General features: G+C 41.4%; 1 protein-coding gene across 1 annotated transcript in view; it reads left to right on the top strand.

Moving 5' to 3' along the window:
• The first annotated feature begins 7,664 nt into the window (after positions 1 to 7,664).
• mkrn1 (makorin, ring finger protein, 1) overlaps positions 7,665 to 19,295 on the top strand; it is a 22,041-nt gene continuing 10,410 nt past the window's right edge. The window contains exons 1-2 of the mRNA XM_046071930.1: positions 7,665 to 7,877; positions 8,611 to 8,742. Of these exons, the coding sequence (XP_045927886.1) occupies positions 7,804 to 7,877; positions 8,611 to 8,742 (206 nt within the window). The 5' untranslated portion in view covers positions 7,665 to 7,803. The remainder of the gene's footprint in view (positions 7,878 to 8,610; positions 8,743 to 19,295) is intronic.

The following is a 19,295-nucleotide window of genomic DNA, read 5'->3' as shown; positions in this document are numbered from 1 at the left end:
CTAAAGAAAAAAAGAACTGGTCTGTTTCTCAGTGGTCCAAAGTCCTCTTTTCTGATGAGAGCAAATTTTGCATCTCATTTGGAAACCAAGGTCCCAGAGTCTGGAGGAAGAATGGAGAGGCACACAATCCAAGATGCTTGAAGTCCAGTGTGAAGTTTCCACAGTCTGTGTTGGTTTGGGGAGCCAAGTCATCTGCTGGTGTTGGTCCACTGTGCTTTATTAAGTCCAGAGTCAGCGCAGCCGTCTACCAGGACATTTTAGAGCACTTTATGTTTCCTTCAGCAGACGAGCTTTATGGAGATGCTGACTTCATTTTCCAGCAGGACTTGGCACCTGCCCACACTGCCAAAAGTACCAAAACCTGGTTCAGTGACCATGGGATTACTGTGCTTGATTGGCCAGCAAACTGGCCTGACTTGAACCCCGTAGAGAATCTATGAGACATTGCCAAGAGAAAGATGAAAGACGTGAGAGCGAACAATGCAGAAGAGCTGAAGGCCGCTACTGAAGCATCCTGGTCTTCCATAACACCTCAGCAGTGCCACAGGCCGCATTGAGGCAGTAATTCATGCAAAAGGGCCCCATATGCATGATTATACTTTTCAGAGGGCTGACATTTCTGTATTTAAAATCCTTTTTTTTTTTTTTTTTTAATTGATTTCATGTAATATTCTAATTTTCTGAGATTTTGAATTTGGGGTTTTCATAAGATGTACACCATAATCATCAAAATCACTCACTTTGCATGTAATGAGTCTATATAATATAAGTTTCACCTTTTAAGTTGAATTAATGAAATAAATGAACGTGTGTGTGTGTGTATGTATGTGTATGTGTATGTGTGTGTATGTATGTATATATATATATATAATGCGCCAATGGCATGCTCTTGGATGATATTGGATCATTCATCAGATTAGGCGAGTTCAAGGCCATGATGAATTTGTCTCCACTGTCTGGGGCCCATCTAAGAGTAGGATTTAATTTATACAGGTTACTGAGTTCCCTTTTTGTTTAGCTTTTTTTGTATAGCTCTGCTGATGACATTGTTGGGCAGGGGCTAAGGATGGGGGAGGGTAACCTCCTATGGCTGTGCTTCACAGTGGTGAGGTGGTGGGCACATAGGGAGTCGGGGGTCCAGGCTGAACTTTTGTGTCTCCTCACTGCGGGGGGTCCTGGAGTGGTGACGGGGAGGAGGAGGTCTGGGATGGTCTCTAAGTAGAGGAGGGGGTGGGAGCACTGCATCCCAGGGCCATGTCTTTGAGGGCCTTTGCAAATATCTCCACCCTCTCTCTGTGTAGATGGAGTCCATCATAGAGGTACTAGCTGCTAATGATTGGGAGTAGGGCCAGGTGGACATTGGCTAAGGTGGGACATCCTCCTCTGATCTCCATATCAATGTCATGGATGACATGAGGAAGGGTGTCTGTCCACCACAATGCAGGTGTCAGGGAACTCCCTACTGGCCTGCTCCGCCATCTTTCTCTGTCTTTGTGAGGGCTGTGCAGGTCTTTAGGGTTAGGGTCTCCTGTGTAGATCACCAGCATTGAGGGCTCCTGAGGGTCGTCACTGCCTAGCCTGTGGGGCTACATCAGATAAACAGCACTTTCTAAGCAACTGCACTTACTATACATTTCCTTTAGGAGATACAGTGCCCTCCTGTAGTGGGAACAGCAAGGTCAAGTTATTTTTGGGGTTTTTTTGCAATACACTGAGCACATTTCGATTTGAGATCAAAATATTATATGAAACAAGATATCAGAGATCAGTTTTTATGGTATTTACATGCATATAGCCTACTGTATGTTTTCCAATTTTATAAAATAGCACCTTAAGTTTCGAACCTGTCCCGTCTTTAGGTGTGCAAAGGTGTGGGAACATGTTCTGCAGAACAGGCGTTTTTTGTTGCTCAAGTGCTTCATGTTGCATTGATTGTTCACACATGACAGGTCAGCCATTGCCAACAACATCCAGAAGGTATCACAGTATCACAGTCTACCATTCGCACAAGACTTGGAGAGGCTTGATGCTGTTTTTGCATGCAAAGGATATGCAACCAAATATTAAGTAGTATTCACTTTGGTTTTCTTTAAGTGAATCTGTTCCCATACTTTTGCTCACCTAAAAATGGGGGGGTTGTTGAAACAGAAATTTCTTTTGTTTCTTAGATGTTGATGGTACAGAATAAAAGTGAACACAGCCGTTGTTTGTTACAATGAAGAAGACATGGTAGGTTTCCGTATAGGCTAGTTTTTAGAGATCTTTGATCAGTGTTGGAATGTAACTGTATAAATGGAACTTGCCTCTCACTTCTTGTCAGGAAACTCGCTGAGAGTTTAGGCAGAGCATCAGGGAAAACCAGAAGATTTTCTCCATAAAATATGATCCGGTTTCTCCAAAAATCTGTGAATGAAGTTGCAAAGTTGTGTTTTTGTACAGTAGTCAGTGAAGACCCGGCCCCCAGAAACACACTCTGGCGGCATCTATCATTTTTTCCAAACCTAGTTCTTGTCTCATTTTGGGTTTGATAAAAAGTATATTCCTTAAATTCATGTTAAAGAAACAACACATTTGGTCTTTGCAAATTGAAATGTTGTACTTGTTTATATGCATATAGACCCGATCACATCATTCGAGACGTATTCTAATGCCAGGTGTAAACTAACGTACTTGTGATCGTATCACCCAAGATGCATGTTAATGCCAGGTGTTATCAGGGCCTTTGTAACCCTGAGGTTGTTTATTCTCTGTAAATAAACCACTCCTGATCTCACTCATATTTCCACACAGGTAGCACTCAAACTGATTAGCCAACTGAGAGCGCATGTTGTGATCACACACACACTCATACTCTCCACTGTGGACACACGATGAAAGAGATACGAAGTGTTTACCATGAGACGGTTGTGCACTGACATAACTGATGTGTTGTCCCCATGGAGACCAACCTCGAGCACAGGATGTCTGCTCTGGCGATGAGAGGCTGAACAATACCAGGGACGGTGTTGTGGTGTCATGCACCAAAACACACACTGTGATCAAATGAATGGTCTTACACTTTCAAACAGCACCATTGAAATCATGGAGGACGCAGAGACAAAGACAGCGATGGAGGAGAGAACACCTGCTGCCTGCTCTGTTTGCTTTGCTTTAACTTATTAGCCCTGTGCTGTATGGGCTGATGGATGTTTGCAGGATATTGACTCCTGGGATCCAAGCAACATACTATCACACTGTGGGTATGTGGCTTAGAAATTAGTCTGTGCATATTCCCCTATTCCCACACCAAATGTTATACACTTACAGTAATTCCATCTTATTAGGTATACTCAGCTAAAACTAATGCATTTTAATCCAGCAGCTCTGTAAGAAATCCTACCTTCATGAAGGCTCTAATGTGCAGTTTAGAGAGGTGTTGATTCAACGTCATGGTCTTTTTGGCAGCTTTTAGGAGTTTGTGCAGCTGTTGACTTTCAAGGGTGCACTAATAGATGAGCTGCAAATGTATATTGTGTAAAGTACAGTCTGCAAGCGAGTTCTTTGAGAAAAGATTCTGCTCAAAATGACACAAGACGACAAGAGCTTTCTGAATTTTCATGTTGATGTATGAAGGGCTTTCATCTTGTGTGCTTCATGCTGAAAGCAGGTTCTTTCCCCTCTTCTTCTCAGGTAAGGATAGTGACGTGGTGGTGGTGGCAGGAGGCTGACCAGCAGTAGCAGTGAGAAGTGGAAGGGAGCTGTGGATGTATTCAAGTTTCATAAGTACAATGGGTCCTGATTTTAATTTTTTCCCATATAATAGGCAATAGTGTAAACCACACTCCAAAAACAAACAAACATTTTGGCCAACCTTCACGCTTTCTAGTCCAAACAAAGGAATTCTCACAGATAGAGTCACATGACTGTTTCAACTTACTTAGTGAATAGAGCGAATTTCAGTAAGTAATGTCCAAGAAATACCAGAATAAATTACAAGAAATGGCATGTAAGCACAATGGTCAATTTTAATAATAAGAATAAAATATTGATTTGCATTGTAGTCATCATTGCAATGTCACCTTCTTGTCCAGGCCTTGTAATTCTTTGGATACCACAGAATATCAAGTCTGATACTTGGTCCTTGAAGCGCCTGGCCACTGGAGAGTGGGGTTCATCTCTTCTGACTGCAGTCTTGTGTTTTTTTATTCTTATTGTGTGACTACAAAATGTGACCTACAGTGTAATTATATTTTGTTTCATTGACCGACAGTCTTACAGTCATGACTCAGCCTTATGGAGCACTCTGGTTTAGACCAACAGAGGCAGCCCAACATCCTGGCAGTTGGGATGACAAGAAACACCATCCATCTGTTGGATGGCAGACTTCTTTTCTGCAAGGCCAAGTCTTCCCTATCAGCCTTTGATTAACTATTCAAAATACAGTATGTGTTTGGCATCTCCTATAACCAGGTCTTAAACAGCATGTACAAATTTGTACAGACCACCATCTACAACAGTGATGTTGGTCACTCTCACAAAACTCCCAGAGTTAAGGACTTCAGGGCTGAGCTCCTCACCTGAAGAGTTATGATCTTTACATGCTTTGTTTGCAAGTCTGCTTTTGTCATCATTCAACAGGCCAGTCATCTCATGCTATCACATTACCCTGAAAGTGTTGGGAAAAATGAAAAAGGCAGGAGTATGTGAACCATAGAGTCCTTTTTCACTCTCCAAGTGTTAACTAATCCACTCTGCAAAGTGCTATAAAACCCCACAAAAACTCCTTTAGTGTTTTACTCACAGAGGGGTCTAGGTTTACACTGCAGGTGTTGGAAAGTCCTGAAATGGTGTCAAACAGTAGCCGTTATGGAGTATATTTGCATCCTCCCAGTCTTCAAATGTAACTATATTTGAGCATATATTTTACACTTTTGACAATGTTCAGTGAAAATATCATTGTTAAACGTACACTTCTCTGTTAGGATTAGAGTTTTTTATGGTACAGTTCTCAGGGTGGTACAGTGGTCCGTTGGATAGCGCTGTGGCTTCATAGCAAGAAGGTTGCGGGTTCAAACCCTGGTTGCCCTGGCCTTTCTGTGTGGAGTTTGTGTAGGTTCTCTCCGGGTGCTCTGGCTTAGAAAGCTCTCCTTGCTTTGTCCCTCAAATCTTTCACAGCCATGTTGAGGTTTCCTGTGTATGTAATGTTGAGGCCAAGGTAAGTGTAGTTTTTTTGTATGTTGCAATTTAGTGGTGCCTAAATGGAAATTGAGTGTAACCTGATTTCTGTATTGTTTCTGAAAGATCATTATCTTAGTCTTTGCTTTGTTTGCTGTCAGGGCCCATGTCTGACAGGATCTCTGCAGGAGGTTAAGGTGCTGCTGCAAACCTTCTTTAGTAGGTGAAAGCAACACTAAGTCATCTGCATACAGCAGACCTCTGATCTCTGTGTCGTTCAGGGTGAGGCCAGGTGCCGTGGAACGCTCTAATTGGTTTGCTAATTCAGTGATATATAGATTAAAGAGAATTGGACTGTATGTGTCTGGAAAAATATATGAGACAAATGGCCATTTTTGCTATTTTAAAAAACATGGTATGTATTTCGAACCGGAAAAAAATGCTCTCCCTCTCACTATGACTCAGAGTTTAATAATGCTTATTCCCAATCCCAGGAAAGACACCCAATTTATCTCCTTAATAATGATTATAAGATTCTGGCTTTGTTATTAGCAAGGGATTCTGGATTCGATTATTGATGAGGCACAGTCAGGTTTTATGAGGCATAGACACATTTCAAACAATATTAGATTGGTTTTGGACATTTTGGATTACTCAGATTTTATATTCGAGAATAGCTTCATCCTATTTCTAGACTTTCACAAGGCCTTTGACACTGTTGAACACCAGTTCCTTTTTCAGTCTCTTAGAAAATTTGGATTTGGCGACTTCTTTTGCAAAGCTATTGAAACACTCTATATGAATGGTACAAGCTCCATTAAACTTAGACATGGCTCCTCTCCAAGATTTGATTTAAGGAGGGGCATTAGACAAGGATGCCCTATCCCCCCCCCACCTGTTCCTGTTGGTAACCCAGCTTCTTACAAATTCTATTACTAAAAGCTCTCTAGATGGTATTCTTATAGCAGGCATAGAGATTGTGATGAACCAACTGGCGGACGATACTACGCTTTTTCTCAGAGATGATACACAGATTTATGCTTCACTTAAAGTAATAGAGCCATTTTCCAAAGCATCTGGTCTATTTCTGAACATTAAGAAACGTAAACTCATGGCTGTTAAAAAACCTTCTACAGAGGCCTAGTTAACTCTAACCCTATTATTAAAAAGACCCAAACAAAACTAAATCAGTGGTTACAGCGGGATTTATCACTTAAGAGTCCTTATTTCTAAGGCTGAAGTAATATCTAGGCTGACTTATGCTGCTCTGTCCCTGTATCTTGATGACAAAGTGTGCTGGAAAATAGACCAGATGCTGTTTAATTTTTTGTGGAAAAACCGTATTTATTATATTAAGAGGAGTGTTATTATGAATACCTATGAGTATGGTGGGCTAAACTTTCTGGACTTTTCTTCGTTAAATAAGACCTATAAGATTAATTGGATTAAATAATTTGTAAAGAATACGGACTCGATGTGGAACTTGATTCCCAATCATGTATTCTCTATGTTTGGCGGCCTTAACTTTATGTTGGTTTGTAATTATGATATTGACAAAGTACCTGTTAAGCTCGCTGCTTTTCACCGGCAGGCCTTTTTGTCATGGGCCTTAATTTACAAACACAATTTCTCTCCACACAGATATTATATCTGGAATAATCGTGACATTCTGTATAAAAACAAGTCCCTCTTCTTGGGATATTGGTTCAGGAATATAATTTTACTGGTAAGTCAGCTTGTAAATGAGGAGGGTTTTCTTCTTACTTCTTACCTTCAGGTTGTATCTGCATTTGATCCTGGTGACTATCCAGTAGGTAAAGTCTGCTTCTCTTCCCGTCCACCTACAACAGAGCTATTTGTGCCTTGTTCCAACAAGAAATAGTTTCTATTCCATATGTCATGTATTATTGGAACAAGTTTGTCAATGATCTGTGCTGGAGAAACATTTGGATGTTGCCCCATAAATATTTACTTATTTACAAGGTTATGGAAGTATCCTTTAAGATCATTCATTGTGTGTACCCCACTAAGTATTACATGAAGAGGTTTAAAAATGACCTAAATGTACTTTCTGTGAGACTCATATAGAAACGATATTACATCTGTTCTGGCACTGTACTTTTGTAAAACAATTTTGGCAGGATGTATGTACTTTTATTAATGATTATATTTATCCAGGTTTCAGCTTGTTCTAGAAAAATTTTTCAGTAATGAAAAGCAGCACTGTGACCATTATTTTAAATAATAAATTTAGTTTTGTTTCTGTCAAATTTCATATACATAAATGCAAATTTATAGGGAAAAAACTATTTATGGTCTTTAAGAAGGAAACTGAACTTTATTTATATGTGTTGTAAGTATCCTTGTATGTTGTATTGTTAATACTTTTGTACTAATAAAGGCGAGGGGGGGGGGGGGGGGGGGGGGGGGGGGGGGGGGGGGGGGGGTCTACGGCATCCACCCGGCGCCAGGCGGCGCTGCATCCACCAGGATCCATCAGGATCCATCAGGGATCCCTACGCAGTGCGGGCAGTACCCGGCGCGAGGTTTTCGGTAAACTCCGACTTGAACCCGTACAATAGCGAAAGAGGCCGAGCTGCAGCGGAGCTGTCCGGAACATCCGGCTGCAGCTCCTCAACATAAACAGCAATGGCGGAGGCAGCAGTAGCGTCTACGGCGGCTTCAGCAGTAACAGGAGGTTGGACCAAACACGTAACCTGCAGGTAAGACAAGACACATGACTATTAAAATATCGAAGAAGATTATATCGTCTATTGTTTCACACCAAAATAGTGGCGATGCGTTGGCTGGCGAGCGACTGACAGAAGCGTTTTCTGAGGCTCGGCTCAGCTCCTGGCTAGCTAGCTGTTCCTAGACTGCTGTGTTGTTGTGTTCGCTGTGTTGTGGTCACATCGCAGACTGGTGTGCTAGGTTGACGGCCAGTTTGCTAGGTATGTTTTGAACGATGAACTCGGCAGTAATGCCAGACTGTAACGTTAGACTCACATTAACGTTACGCAGAACAACTTCCATACAATAGAACAACAAAACCCATAATGCCAGTGTTAACTAGAAGGTAACTTAGCTGTTCACTGGCACTCAGCACACGTTCACTTTAAAATGAACCAACGGTTAGAACCAGCGAGCTTTGCTGGTTGGTGAGTGTAACTTGCATTTCTTAGTAGCTAGGTGCCACGTCCAGGTTACATTAGCTGCCGTAACCAGTTCATTTGTTTGTTGTGACCGCGCAATATTAGCTGGATTGCTTTACTAATATGAAAGTGAAAGACGACATCTACACACAGCTGCCTCGATTTTTATTTGTAGCGGGTTGTTCAGCCTTTTAAAGTTAACACAACTCCGTGTTATGAAAATAAACAACTGTTTCCTGTTAAAATTCTAGTTATATGGGAAACCGTCTATTAACTAAACATTGTTCTTATTTTGTATTTTCAGATATTTCATGCATGGTCTTTGCAAAGAGGGAGACAACTGTCGATATTCTCATGATCTGACCAGCAGCAAACCTGCAGCCATGATTTGCAAGTTCTTTCAGAAGGGAAACTGTGTGTTTGGAGACCGTTGCAGGTAAAGACACTACTAAAATCAAAAGTTCTTTGACACAAAACCCCAAAATGACTCAAATGTGGATGGAATTAAAAAGGCTTGGGTGTTTGTACTCAACTGGCATGCTCAGAGTCAGCTGTGCTCCCACTTGTCAGTCAGGCAGTATTATAACTTCCTTTCTAAAACCAGTTATACTCTCAGCCAAGTGACAGCACAGCAGCTTTGGTGGGGGTTTCTCAGAAGTGTTGCAGCATGCTGCTCAAGTGGACCTGACACCTGAGACTGCTGCTTCCTAATGTCAACATGTTGTTGGTCTGCGTCTGTGGCAGCTCCATGTTGGTCCAAGGAACTAGAATCACTCATCTGGCATTTCAGCACTGCTCTGCTGGATGAAACTGTGTATTATAAAATGTGGAGAAAATCTGAAGTTCTGTGGAGCCAGTGTAGGTTCAGCATGCCTGCCAGCATTTTGGTTTTGTTTTAATTCATTTTCTGTTTTATGTGAAAAATCAAGTTGAAACATTGTTAACTATGTGTGTATTATATCGCTTAGTGTTTTGGAAATAAAGTGATCCAGGTTCAGGTGTGATGAAGGGGTTTCGGAGACTGATGAAGACTTGCACAGCGTGGTTTAATGAGACTCGGCCGAGGAGACACAGTGCTGGCATACAGTTTGTGAACACATGCAATGCCAACACAAAAAATCTGAAGAATTCTTCCTGTCTGGGGATATTTATCCTTCGTAGATCTTCAGAGATTTGCTAAGTGTCCAAATAATGTTGTTGTTCACCCCTCTAGACGTGTGAAGGTTCTTTTGGTTATTTGTTCAAATCAAGACACTCTGCTTTCCCAAGTTAACCTTGTGTGTCATTTGAGCCACGTGCAACACTTTCTACATAGAGCCACTCAGTCTTTCTGTAACGAAACAAAATAAAGATAACCCCGACCTTGGGTTACCTAACAAATGGATAGCAGTGCATCATTATCAAGACAGCTGTGTCAGTCAGTCGACCAAGCAGGCAGAGAGAGAACCTGACCTGCTGAGTCCCTGGCTGTCACCTTTGGATTACTTTTGCCCAGCAATGGACCCCATCATTCCCTGAGGAGAACTGTGTCATAGTATCCATATATTCCTCACAATTAACTGCACAATTTGGCCATGAGATTTGCCTCTTGCGTTCAGTTGTACATTAAAAACATGTTTTAAATCGATACATACGGGTTATAACAAAGATGTCCTTACAGTTTTTATCATAGCTTCAGGTTGTCAAAGGACACTCATTTTCATGAAGCATCCCCGTCCATGATGGTCCAGAGTACATTTCTAAACGCATCTTTTGTATCTTAATTAGATCTGTCCAACAACTTTCCTCTCCATGCACGCTGATATCAGTGTCAACCAGTGGCTTTCTAAAAAAAGGAGAACACTGCAGCATGCCTATGGTCAGTCATATTTATTTGAAGTAAATGGGCTTAAACATGCATCGGTACGGTCCTCTTCAGAGGCGGATTAGGCTCCCAGTTTGTTGTCAAGCTTGAGAGTACCCAGACAGCAGCAGCCAAATGCAGACGGTGTCTGCTCCATGTCTGGCTTCAGGAGCATCCCCATAGTTACAGAGGCACTCAAGACCACCCCAACAGCAGCAGGGGCACAGCAGTTACTCGCATACTTGATAATTTTTCTTGAATAGTCAGCCTATTGCCTTTAGGAAGCCTTTGTTTGAGTCTAAATAGCAGCGAGTTGTTGTTGTTGCTTTGTGTTTAGTCACATTCCTCCATCCTTGGTAAGGAGCTGCAGTAAGGAGGGTTATGTGTCCCAGGGGCCTGTGCACCCTGTAGTCTGGAGAAAGGCTCTCGCTGTGGGGGTTTATTATGTTTGAATTCCCTGGGCCCTGTCTATTGTGATGGGCTCTGTCCTCGCTCTTTCGCTCTGCCTCTGTGTCTCTCTCCCTCCCTCTCTCTCTTTTGCAGCCCCCAGGGCCAGACGGAGTGCACTGCAGCCTGCATGGCAATTGCATAATGCTCTGTTCCCTCCTGCTCTCATTCCTCATTCTCTGCACCCCCCCATGTGCTGTTGATTCACTCTGCTGCAGCTCCCCCTCTCATTTATTTATGCATAGCTCCAGCACAAGTGTCTTCTGATGGAGCTGATGGAGGAGGCTGGAGGAGAGATAGGCCAGGTCTTCCTTTTGTACGGCTGTGTGCACAGGCTGTCATGGCCTGATAGTCATGCGTTTTCTATACAGAGGCCACTCTAACAGACCGATCCATGTGGACAGCTGAGGATCTATTATCAGGGCTGCAGTATTATTCATTTTATTATTATTGTGATTTTGAATACCTCTAAGCAATCTCATTCTTATAACAAGGGTTCTACTGTACATGTATTGGGAAGAGATTAGCTACATTTAAGCACTGCTCAGTTCTACTGTGTTGGATCAACAAATGTGATAAGTATAACAAATGCCACATGACAAACTTCATAAACAAAGTAGTCATAAACAACTACCGTGTGTGCTGAAAAAAGAAGAGCACTCTGAATTTCTTCTCCCCTCAATAGCAGACCTTTTTTGGAACAGACTTGATTTTATTCATAAACTTTTCCCCAACAAATGAAACTGAGTCACAGGTAGGCTGCAACTAATGATGATTTTAGTACTTGAAGCTTCTACAGATTATTTCATCGATGCATTGTTTAAGCGTCATTACTAATATGTTGTCAGGTGGTGCGACCAGCTAAAATATTGATTTAAACTGATAAATAATAGGTTAAAGCGAACATGTGGTTTACAACAATGATGATCATGGATACTGTATTGAAAACGTTTTTTTTTTTTTTTTTGTATAATTTTTTTTCGTCCATCAATAAATGTAAAATTGGATGCTGAAGATACTAAATAACTGGCCTCTACAATGCAATAATCTTAGATAATTTGACAATTTAACAATTTGCTAAGCCTATAGATGCTCTCGGGAATGCTTGCCAAAGCTATAACTTAGAATGAATAGTAGGGAAAAAATATTTTATATATATTTTTTTTTCTTTCAAATACAAAAAAGGTGTTTTAGTCAATAGTCTCTATTGAAGTAAAAGTAATGAACTGATTAAAAACAGGATACATGATATCTCATTCAGTAAAACAACTGGAATAGGCCACAGTCCTGTGGATACACTGTATTAGATTTTAATTGAACAACAATGTTTTTAATGTTTTCTCCCTGTGCTTTCCACTGTTGCCTCACTATTTGCTATTCTGTTCTGGACCACTGGCTAATTGGGAGTTTCACAGTTTTCCCTCTATCTTCCTCCTCAGATAACTATAAATAGGGATCTTCGGATCCGAGTCATTTAATATTTAGTATCTGCCAATTCCGAGTCCCAATCCGATACTTGTATTTTACTAGATAATACAGTTGCACAGTGGACACTTCAGGATGGCTATGTTTAATTCAATTTCTCTATCCTTAAAAGTATCCTAGTGTGTTGCTTCGTGGCAGCTTTGGATTGAGTTACCTTTTACCTTTTTAGTATTCATTTTTTAGGTGCCTTATTAAATTGGTAGTATTGAACGCAGCTCTTCTGAAGCTAGTAAACACAACCTATTCCCATGAAAGAGAGTGTAAAACATTATTAATTTAAAACAACTTTTTTAATTTTAATCATGGAAAGTGAACCAGGTATATTTGTCATTTTTATCATCAGGGATTTACAAACCTTTTCACTCAGACATAAAGGCTACTTGGGGTCCTCTGGATGATGCAATAACCTGTTACATTGACAAAAACATGCAAATTGCTGGACAGAAGTTGGCTTATTTGAAAGGTTTTAACCCTCATGTATCCCTTTAAACATCATGCCACAGTATTTTATTTTGAATTTAAAATGCTTAAAACACAATTTAAAATCTTTTCTTAATCTGTTTATTTGCACAGACGGTTGCACCGCCTGACATTTTGGGAGTTTTAGATGCCAAAACGTGAAAAATTAATCACACAAAATGGGTTTTGTAGAATAAATTTATATATGTTGTGAATTGATTAAAAATAATAAAAGAATTCACTCGGACACAAAAATATGCATGTCATGTCATTGACCCAGGTGCCTTTTGAAGGGGAGTAAAGGATGGAAAATTCTGTATGCTCAGTTATTAACATGGATTTGCTCAGAGATAGGGTTGGGCGATTATACCGTGAGACAACATACATTTGTCCACCATCTGAGATTTACCAGAGCCGTTACCAGTGTCAATGTTGCGTTTGCATTATAGAGATGTTTGCCACATTAGTAAGTTAGCTAAAAAGCTAAAGCCACATTATACCCATAACACTGCCCTAATACTCTCGACAAACTCCGATAGAAATAGGAGACTTTTCGAGTGGCCTTTTATTTTGGCCAACCTAAGGCCCCATCCACACTACTACATTTTAGTTTACAAACGGAAAATTAAAATGAATACGATCTCCGTCCACACCAGCGTTTCCACTGTATTTTGGAGTTGATCTCCGTCTACATTATAACGACTAAAAACGCACAGCTAGGACCCGTTCAGGTGCACTGGGCAAGCGCGTGCCAGTGTAAACATGAAGCAGATGGTCTATGCGTCATCGTCTCTTAAGTCCTCCGTCTTGGCCCGTCTTCGCTAAAACGCCCTCCGGAGTTTTGAAACGCAAAACGGGGTCGGCAGCGCTTCAAAACGTCTCCGTTTTAGGTCTTCGTTTTCATCGTTGTAGTCTGGACGGGAGGTGCAAACGTAGCAAGAGCTATCGATTCAGATTGACATAATAGACAACTGGCCACCGACCCCTCTTACGCTTTACTTAAAGATCGTGTTGAATTACGGACTGAATTTGACCTCATTACAACTACTGATGCAGAGCACCTTCTTCTACGTTTGCGTTCTGCATATTATGAACATGGTGATAAGGTGAGCAGACTCTTGGCCCACCAACTACATCGGCAGGCATCCTTGCGCATGATCCCTCAAATAAAAGATTCGTCTGGCATACTTCATACAGACCCTAATACCATTAACTCAGTCTTTCGCTCATTCTATTCCTCCCTGTATACGTCTGAATTTCCATCTGGGACTCCAGACATATGAATGCTTTCTTAAGCAGTCTCAACTTCCCTACCGTTAACCCAGAAGTTGCTAAAGATCTTGATTCATCATTGACCTTTAGAGGAAATCAACCTAGCCATAAATAGCATGCAAAACAATAAAGCATCTGGCCCTGATGGATTCCCAGTAGAATTTTTTTTTTTTTAAGGATTTAAATCTAAATAGTCGCCTTTATTGCATTCTGTATATAAGGAATTTCTGCAGGATGGCTCTCTTCCTGGCACTTTACGACAAGCCTTCTAGAACTGCTTTTAAAAAAAGACAAAAATCCGGATCTCTGCAGCTCTTACAGATCCCTCTCCTTGATAAATGTGGATGCTAAGATTCTTGCTTAGGCTTTGGCTTGTCGCTTGGAAAGAATTCTTCCTATCATGGTTTCAGAAGAACAAACTGGATTTATAAAGGGGCGTCTGCTATTTTACAATGTCCTCACCCTTATAAACATTATCTATTCCAAACACTCCACCATAATCCCTGAAGTGGTGATCTCAGTCGACGCTGAAAAAGCGTTCGACAGGGTTGAATGGGACTTCCTGCTTGCTGTATTACATAAATTTGGATTGGGTGATGCATTTATTTCATGGATACGCCTTCTTTACACATCCCAGCTAGTATCTCCACCAATGGTATTCAGTCAACTTATTTTACTTTATCCCGTGGCACTCGACAGGGTTGTCCCTTGTCTCATTTACTTTTTGCGTTTAGCTATAGAGCCCTTATCAGTTTATCTGAGGTCCTCCTCCTCTTTCACTGGGATATTATGTTTGGGAATGGAATTTAAACTATCTCTTTATGCGGATGATTTATTACTGTATGTTTCCAGCCCAAGTCTCTCTTTACCAGGAATTCTTTCCTCTCTCCAGAGATGTGGTTCATTTTCAGGTTATAAAATTAAGATTTCCAAGAGTGAATGCTATCTGGTTAATGCTTTTGCATCACAACTAAATCAATCTGATATCCTTCAGACTGAGCCCCTCTGGCTTTAAGTAGGAATCAATATAACCAGGACTCTAACTTCACTCTTCTCTGCCAACTTCTCCCCATTAATGTCCAAAATCAAATCTGACCTTCATAGATGGAGATGTTTACCTCTATCGCATATAGGAAGAATTAACACAGTTAAAATGAATATCCTGCCTAAGTTCCTCTTTTTATTCCAATGTCTCCCTCTATTCTTATCAAAACGTTTTTTTAAGATAATTGATCGAGACATTTCTAGCTTTTTGTGGTGCGGCATGGCCCCCAGAATAAGTAAGCCAATGCTTCAGAGATTGTAAACTCAGTGCCGGCCTGTCTCTCCCAAACTTCCAGTTTATTACTGGGCATCACACATTCATAAAATCTTATTAGGGCCCGAGCACAAACCGCTCAATTTTGGGGGCCTAAACATACCCGAAAACTCACCAAACTTTGCACACATCTCAGAAGTGGTGAAAAATTGTGTATTTTATGGGTTTCGCGCATGGGCGTGGCAAAATGACTCGCTAGCGCCACCTAGAAAATTGGAAAAAATTAGCCCCTCGTCCACGTTCAACCTACATGCACAAATTTTTCTGGGGACATGTATCATGTCCAGACGTACAAAAAATCCTCAAGAATTTTGAATTTTACGGCCATTTTTGGATGTTTTACACACTCCGTACTTTAACGAACTCCTCCTAGGCGTTTAGTCGGATCGACCTCAAATTTCTGCTGTGCCTTCTAAAGGCATTGACGATGAAAAGTTGTGCTATCTGTGAGTTTTCGTCAATGGGCGTGTCTGTGGCGTCAAAGATCAACTCTTCGCCATGACACAGGAAGTTGTTGTAACTTCAGTGTACATGCTCACATCTGAACCAAACTTTATGTGCTTGATAACTCTCCCACCCCGGAGACATCTACACGCCAATACCGATTTATATTCATAGCGCCAAGTGCTATGTAGCTCCACTAAGGGGACACAGGAAGTGAGGTATAAACTCTAAAAATCTGGTACCAGTTTAGGAAGACTTTTAATTTTGATTCCGCGTCTACCTTAGCTCCTTTACTGAAAAATCACTCATTTCAACCTGCCCTATGTGATCCCACATTCTCTATCTGGCACGGCAAAGGTCTCAAAACTTTCAAAGATCTCTATAGGAATGGTACTTTTCGTAGCTTTGCAGATCTGTTGAGTGAATTTCAGCTTCCACCGTCACATCTTTTTCGCAATTTCGAAGTTAGACACTGCGGAAAATCATTGTTTCCTACATTTCCCTCCTCACCCCATTCATTTCTCCAAAGCACGTCTGTCACGGATCTATCCCACTGTCACTGATAGCTGTGATAAATGTCATGGCTATCCCTGCAACCTAACCCACATGTTCTTTTTCTGCCCATTATTGTTTTCCTTCTGGCAGAACTATTTTGATAGCATCTCAAATACTGCCCCATATTGCCATATTTGGTTATCTGGAGGATTATAACCGGTACAACTCAAACCAATTAGATATCTTGTGGAAATCCACAAAGCTTCCCTCCAGCACTCGGTGGCTCAGTGATGTATTTTAAAATTGGAAAAGATTAGGTACTCTCTGGGTACTAACTGATAAGTTTTACAGTAAGTGGCAGCCTTTCTTAACCTTCTTCAAATGTTTGCCTTTTGTCTTCTGACTGAGGGAGCCCCCTAAAAATTTATTGAGTTTGTACGAATGTATGATTATGTGTTCTAATCTGTACACAAAACAAGAATGGCCCCCATTTTGTTGACTTATTGTTACGTATATGTCTCAATGTTTTAAACATTTTTCATCTTTCTCTTTATTACTGGGGTTCTCATTGTACTGAAGTGTATTTTCCTCCAATGTGCCAATCTTTCAATATTGGGGGGGGGGGGGGGGGGGGGGGGAAGGAATGGTGTTCCTCCCTCCAGTATGAACAAAATGACTTGGCAAGGAGCCCTGAAGCTGTTCTGGAGGCTCGTGTTGACCTGACTTGACGCTTGATGTTGCTTGTTACTTTCATTTCAGCCATCTGTTGCACATAGCCTACTTATAATACAATATGAGTAACATACTATGAAAGTAAACAAAACTTTGTCTTACACCACTGGCGGGTCAGAAAGGAGAACGAGACCTGGGTCATGAAACCATTCCGTGTCTGAAGTGTCAGTGTCTGAACTAGGTTGACGACTGGGTGCTCTTCGTCTTTGCCCAAGTCCTCTGGTTATCTGCCTACCCCTGGCATGTGTGCTATATCGATGAGAAATTTCAGTGTCTGCTCTGTCGTCTCCTTCACCTCTGTGATTGTCCTGTCTGTGTCACTGCCACCAACATGGCAATCCTGTTTTGACCCACCAGACTCGTCTGCTACTCCATTCAGAACGCTGATCAAAAAATTGTCTGAATCCATTTACAACTCCAAGGCTTGCGCAGATGCATACGGCGCCGGCATTTCGGAGCTTCGGAAAGTTATTGTGTGTAAATATCCTATCCTAAATAAACTACTCTAACTGCTGCACTCACTCCCCTCCAATCCTCCATAAACCGGGTGCTTGTTCGTATTGGCCATAATGACACGGCTCGTTGGGAATCTGAACGGACAAAAAAGGATTTTAATGAACTTTTTAGCCTTTTAAAAAGCTGTCTTGGCAAGTCTTTGTTTACAGTCTTTTTTTTTTTTATTTAATTTTTTTATTGTTATCAGTGGTCCCTTACCAATGCTGTCCCATGACTCCGAGCGCATAAGCAGACTTCTCATCATCAACACCTGGCTCCAGTCCACCTGCAATGCTCACAACACACTCTTATTGATTTATTTCTGAACCGTTTTCTTTTTATAGGACCAATGAAGTGCACCCAAACAGACTAGGTAGCTTGTCTTTTAGCAGCCAACTTACAACATGCTATCGCATGACTACACCACACATCGCTTCCCTAAAGTCTTCTCCGCCCACCTTGGAAGTTTCCTGTTCAATTACCCTCACCTTGTGACCTCACATATCACTACTTCTTCCTCCACACAAATGCTCTGCTCACCTATTTTTATACCACTTCACAACAACAAACTGCATCTCCTCACTGTGGTCTCAACGTATTTCCTTACCATGTCATCGCAACAGTTCACACGTAAATCTCTTCGGTCTCCATCCTCCCAACAAATCCCAAAACATCATCACCTGAAAATGGGGGGGCCACTGTTTACAGAAAGGACATTAAAATAACCATTATCTCCACCCCAGCTGTTCTGTCATTTAAACATCTCGCCTTCAAACTATCTGCTTCCACTCCCCTTATCACTGCCATTATCTACCTAACTGTATCTAACAACCAGTTCAAACCATTTTAAATCTGGATTCTGCTTACAAGAGGTGGCTTTGACTCAGGAGGTAGAGCGGGTTGCCCGTTAATCGTTAGAAATCGGTTCAATTCCCGGCTCCTCCAGGCTGCACATATTGGGCAAGATACTGAACCCCGAATTGCCTCTGGTGGCTGTTCCGCCAGTGAGTGAGTGAGTGAGTGAGTGAGTGAATGAATGAATGAATGAATGTGTGTGAATGTTTCTGTTTGAGCACCTAGGCTCAGTGTATGAATGTGTGTGCATGCAATTTAGTGTAAAAGCGCTTTTGAGTGGTCAAAGACTAGAAAGGCGCTATACAAATATGGAGCATTTACAACACAGCACTGACATAGCCCTTCTCAAAGTCACCAATGACCACCTCCTCTCATCTTCAAACAAACTTCAAACAACATGTCAAAGGGCAAACACATAACCGTGGTCATACACTGGACTTGGTTTTTACCCTGGGTGTCAGCATTTCCTCTGTGGAATTAGTGGACATGACCATATCTGACCACAGATGTATTGTTTTTAGCTGCGATTCGCCTGTTACTCATGCCGCTCCGTGTGTTGTCGCATCTTTAATGAACAAAGTGTTTCAAAGTTTTGCGCATTCTTTCAGAGCCAAAGCCAACACCTGTCTGATTCCAACACCAACAATCTGGTCGATCACTTCAATCATATCTGCTTGTCGTCACTAAATATTACTGCTCCTCTAAAGGTTAGGCCTACGTCTAAAGCTAGTAAACAACCCTGGATAAATGGTTCGCAGCCTAAAAAGGGAATGCAGGAAAGCAGAGCGCAGATGGAAAAAATCCAATCTCCAAGTCCATTACCTCAGTCTGAAGGATTTATTAATTAACTACAATAAAATGGTTAAGGATGCGAGAACACACTATTTTTCTGAACTCATTACTACACATAAACACAATCCCAGGTTTCTGTTTAAGACTGTGGATCAGCTGGTAAACCCAACCCCTCCTTGTGCCTCAGCTGGAAGTAATGATGACTGTGAATTGTTTTTATCTTATTTTACCAATAAGGTGGTGTCAATCAGAGCCTCTATTACCCCTGCGGCCTCTTACTCAGAGGTTCCTCACCAGCAACAACAGAGTTTTAACCAGTTTTATCCCATCGACTTGTCTGAGCTTTTAAAAA

This window comes from Micropterus dolomieu, linkage group LG16 (genome assembly GCF_021292245.1).
Source record: "Micropterus dolomieu isolate WLL.071019.BEF.003 ecotype Adirondacks linkage group LG16, ASM2129224v1, whole genome shotgun sequence".
Lineage (NCBI taxonomy): Eukaryota > Metazoa > Chordata > Actinopteri > Centrarchiformes > Centrarchidae > Micropterus > Micropterus dolomieu.
This window is presented reverse-complemented; position numbering and strand designations above follow the sequence as displayed.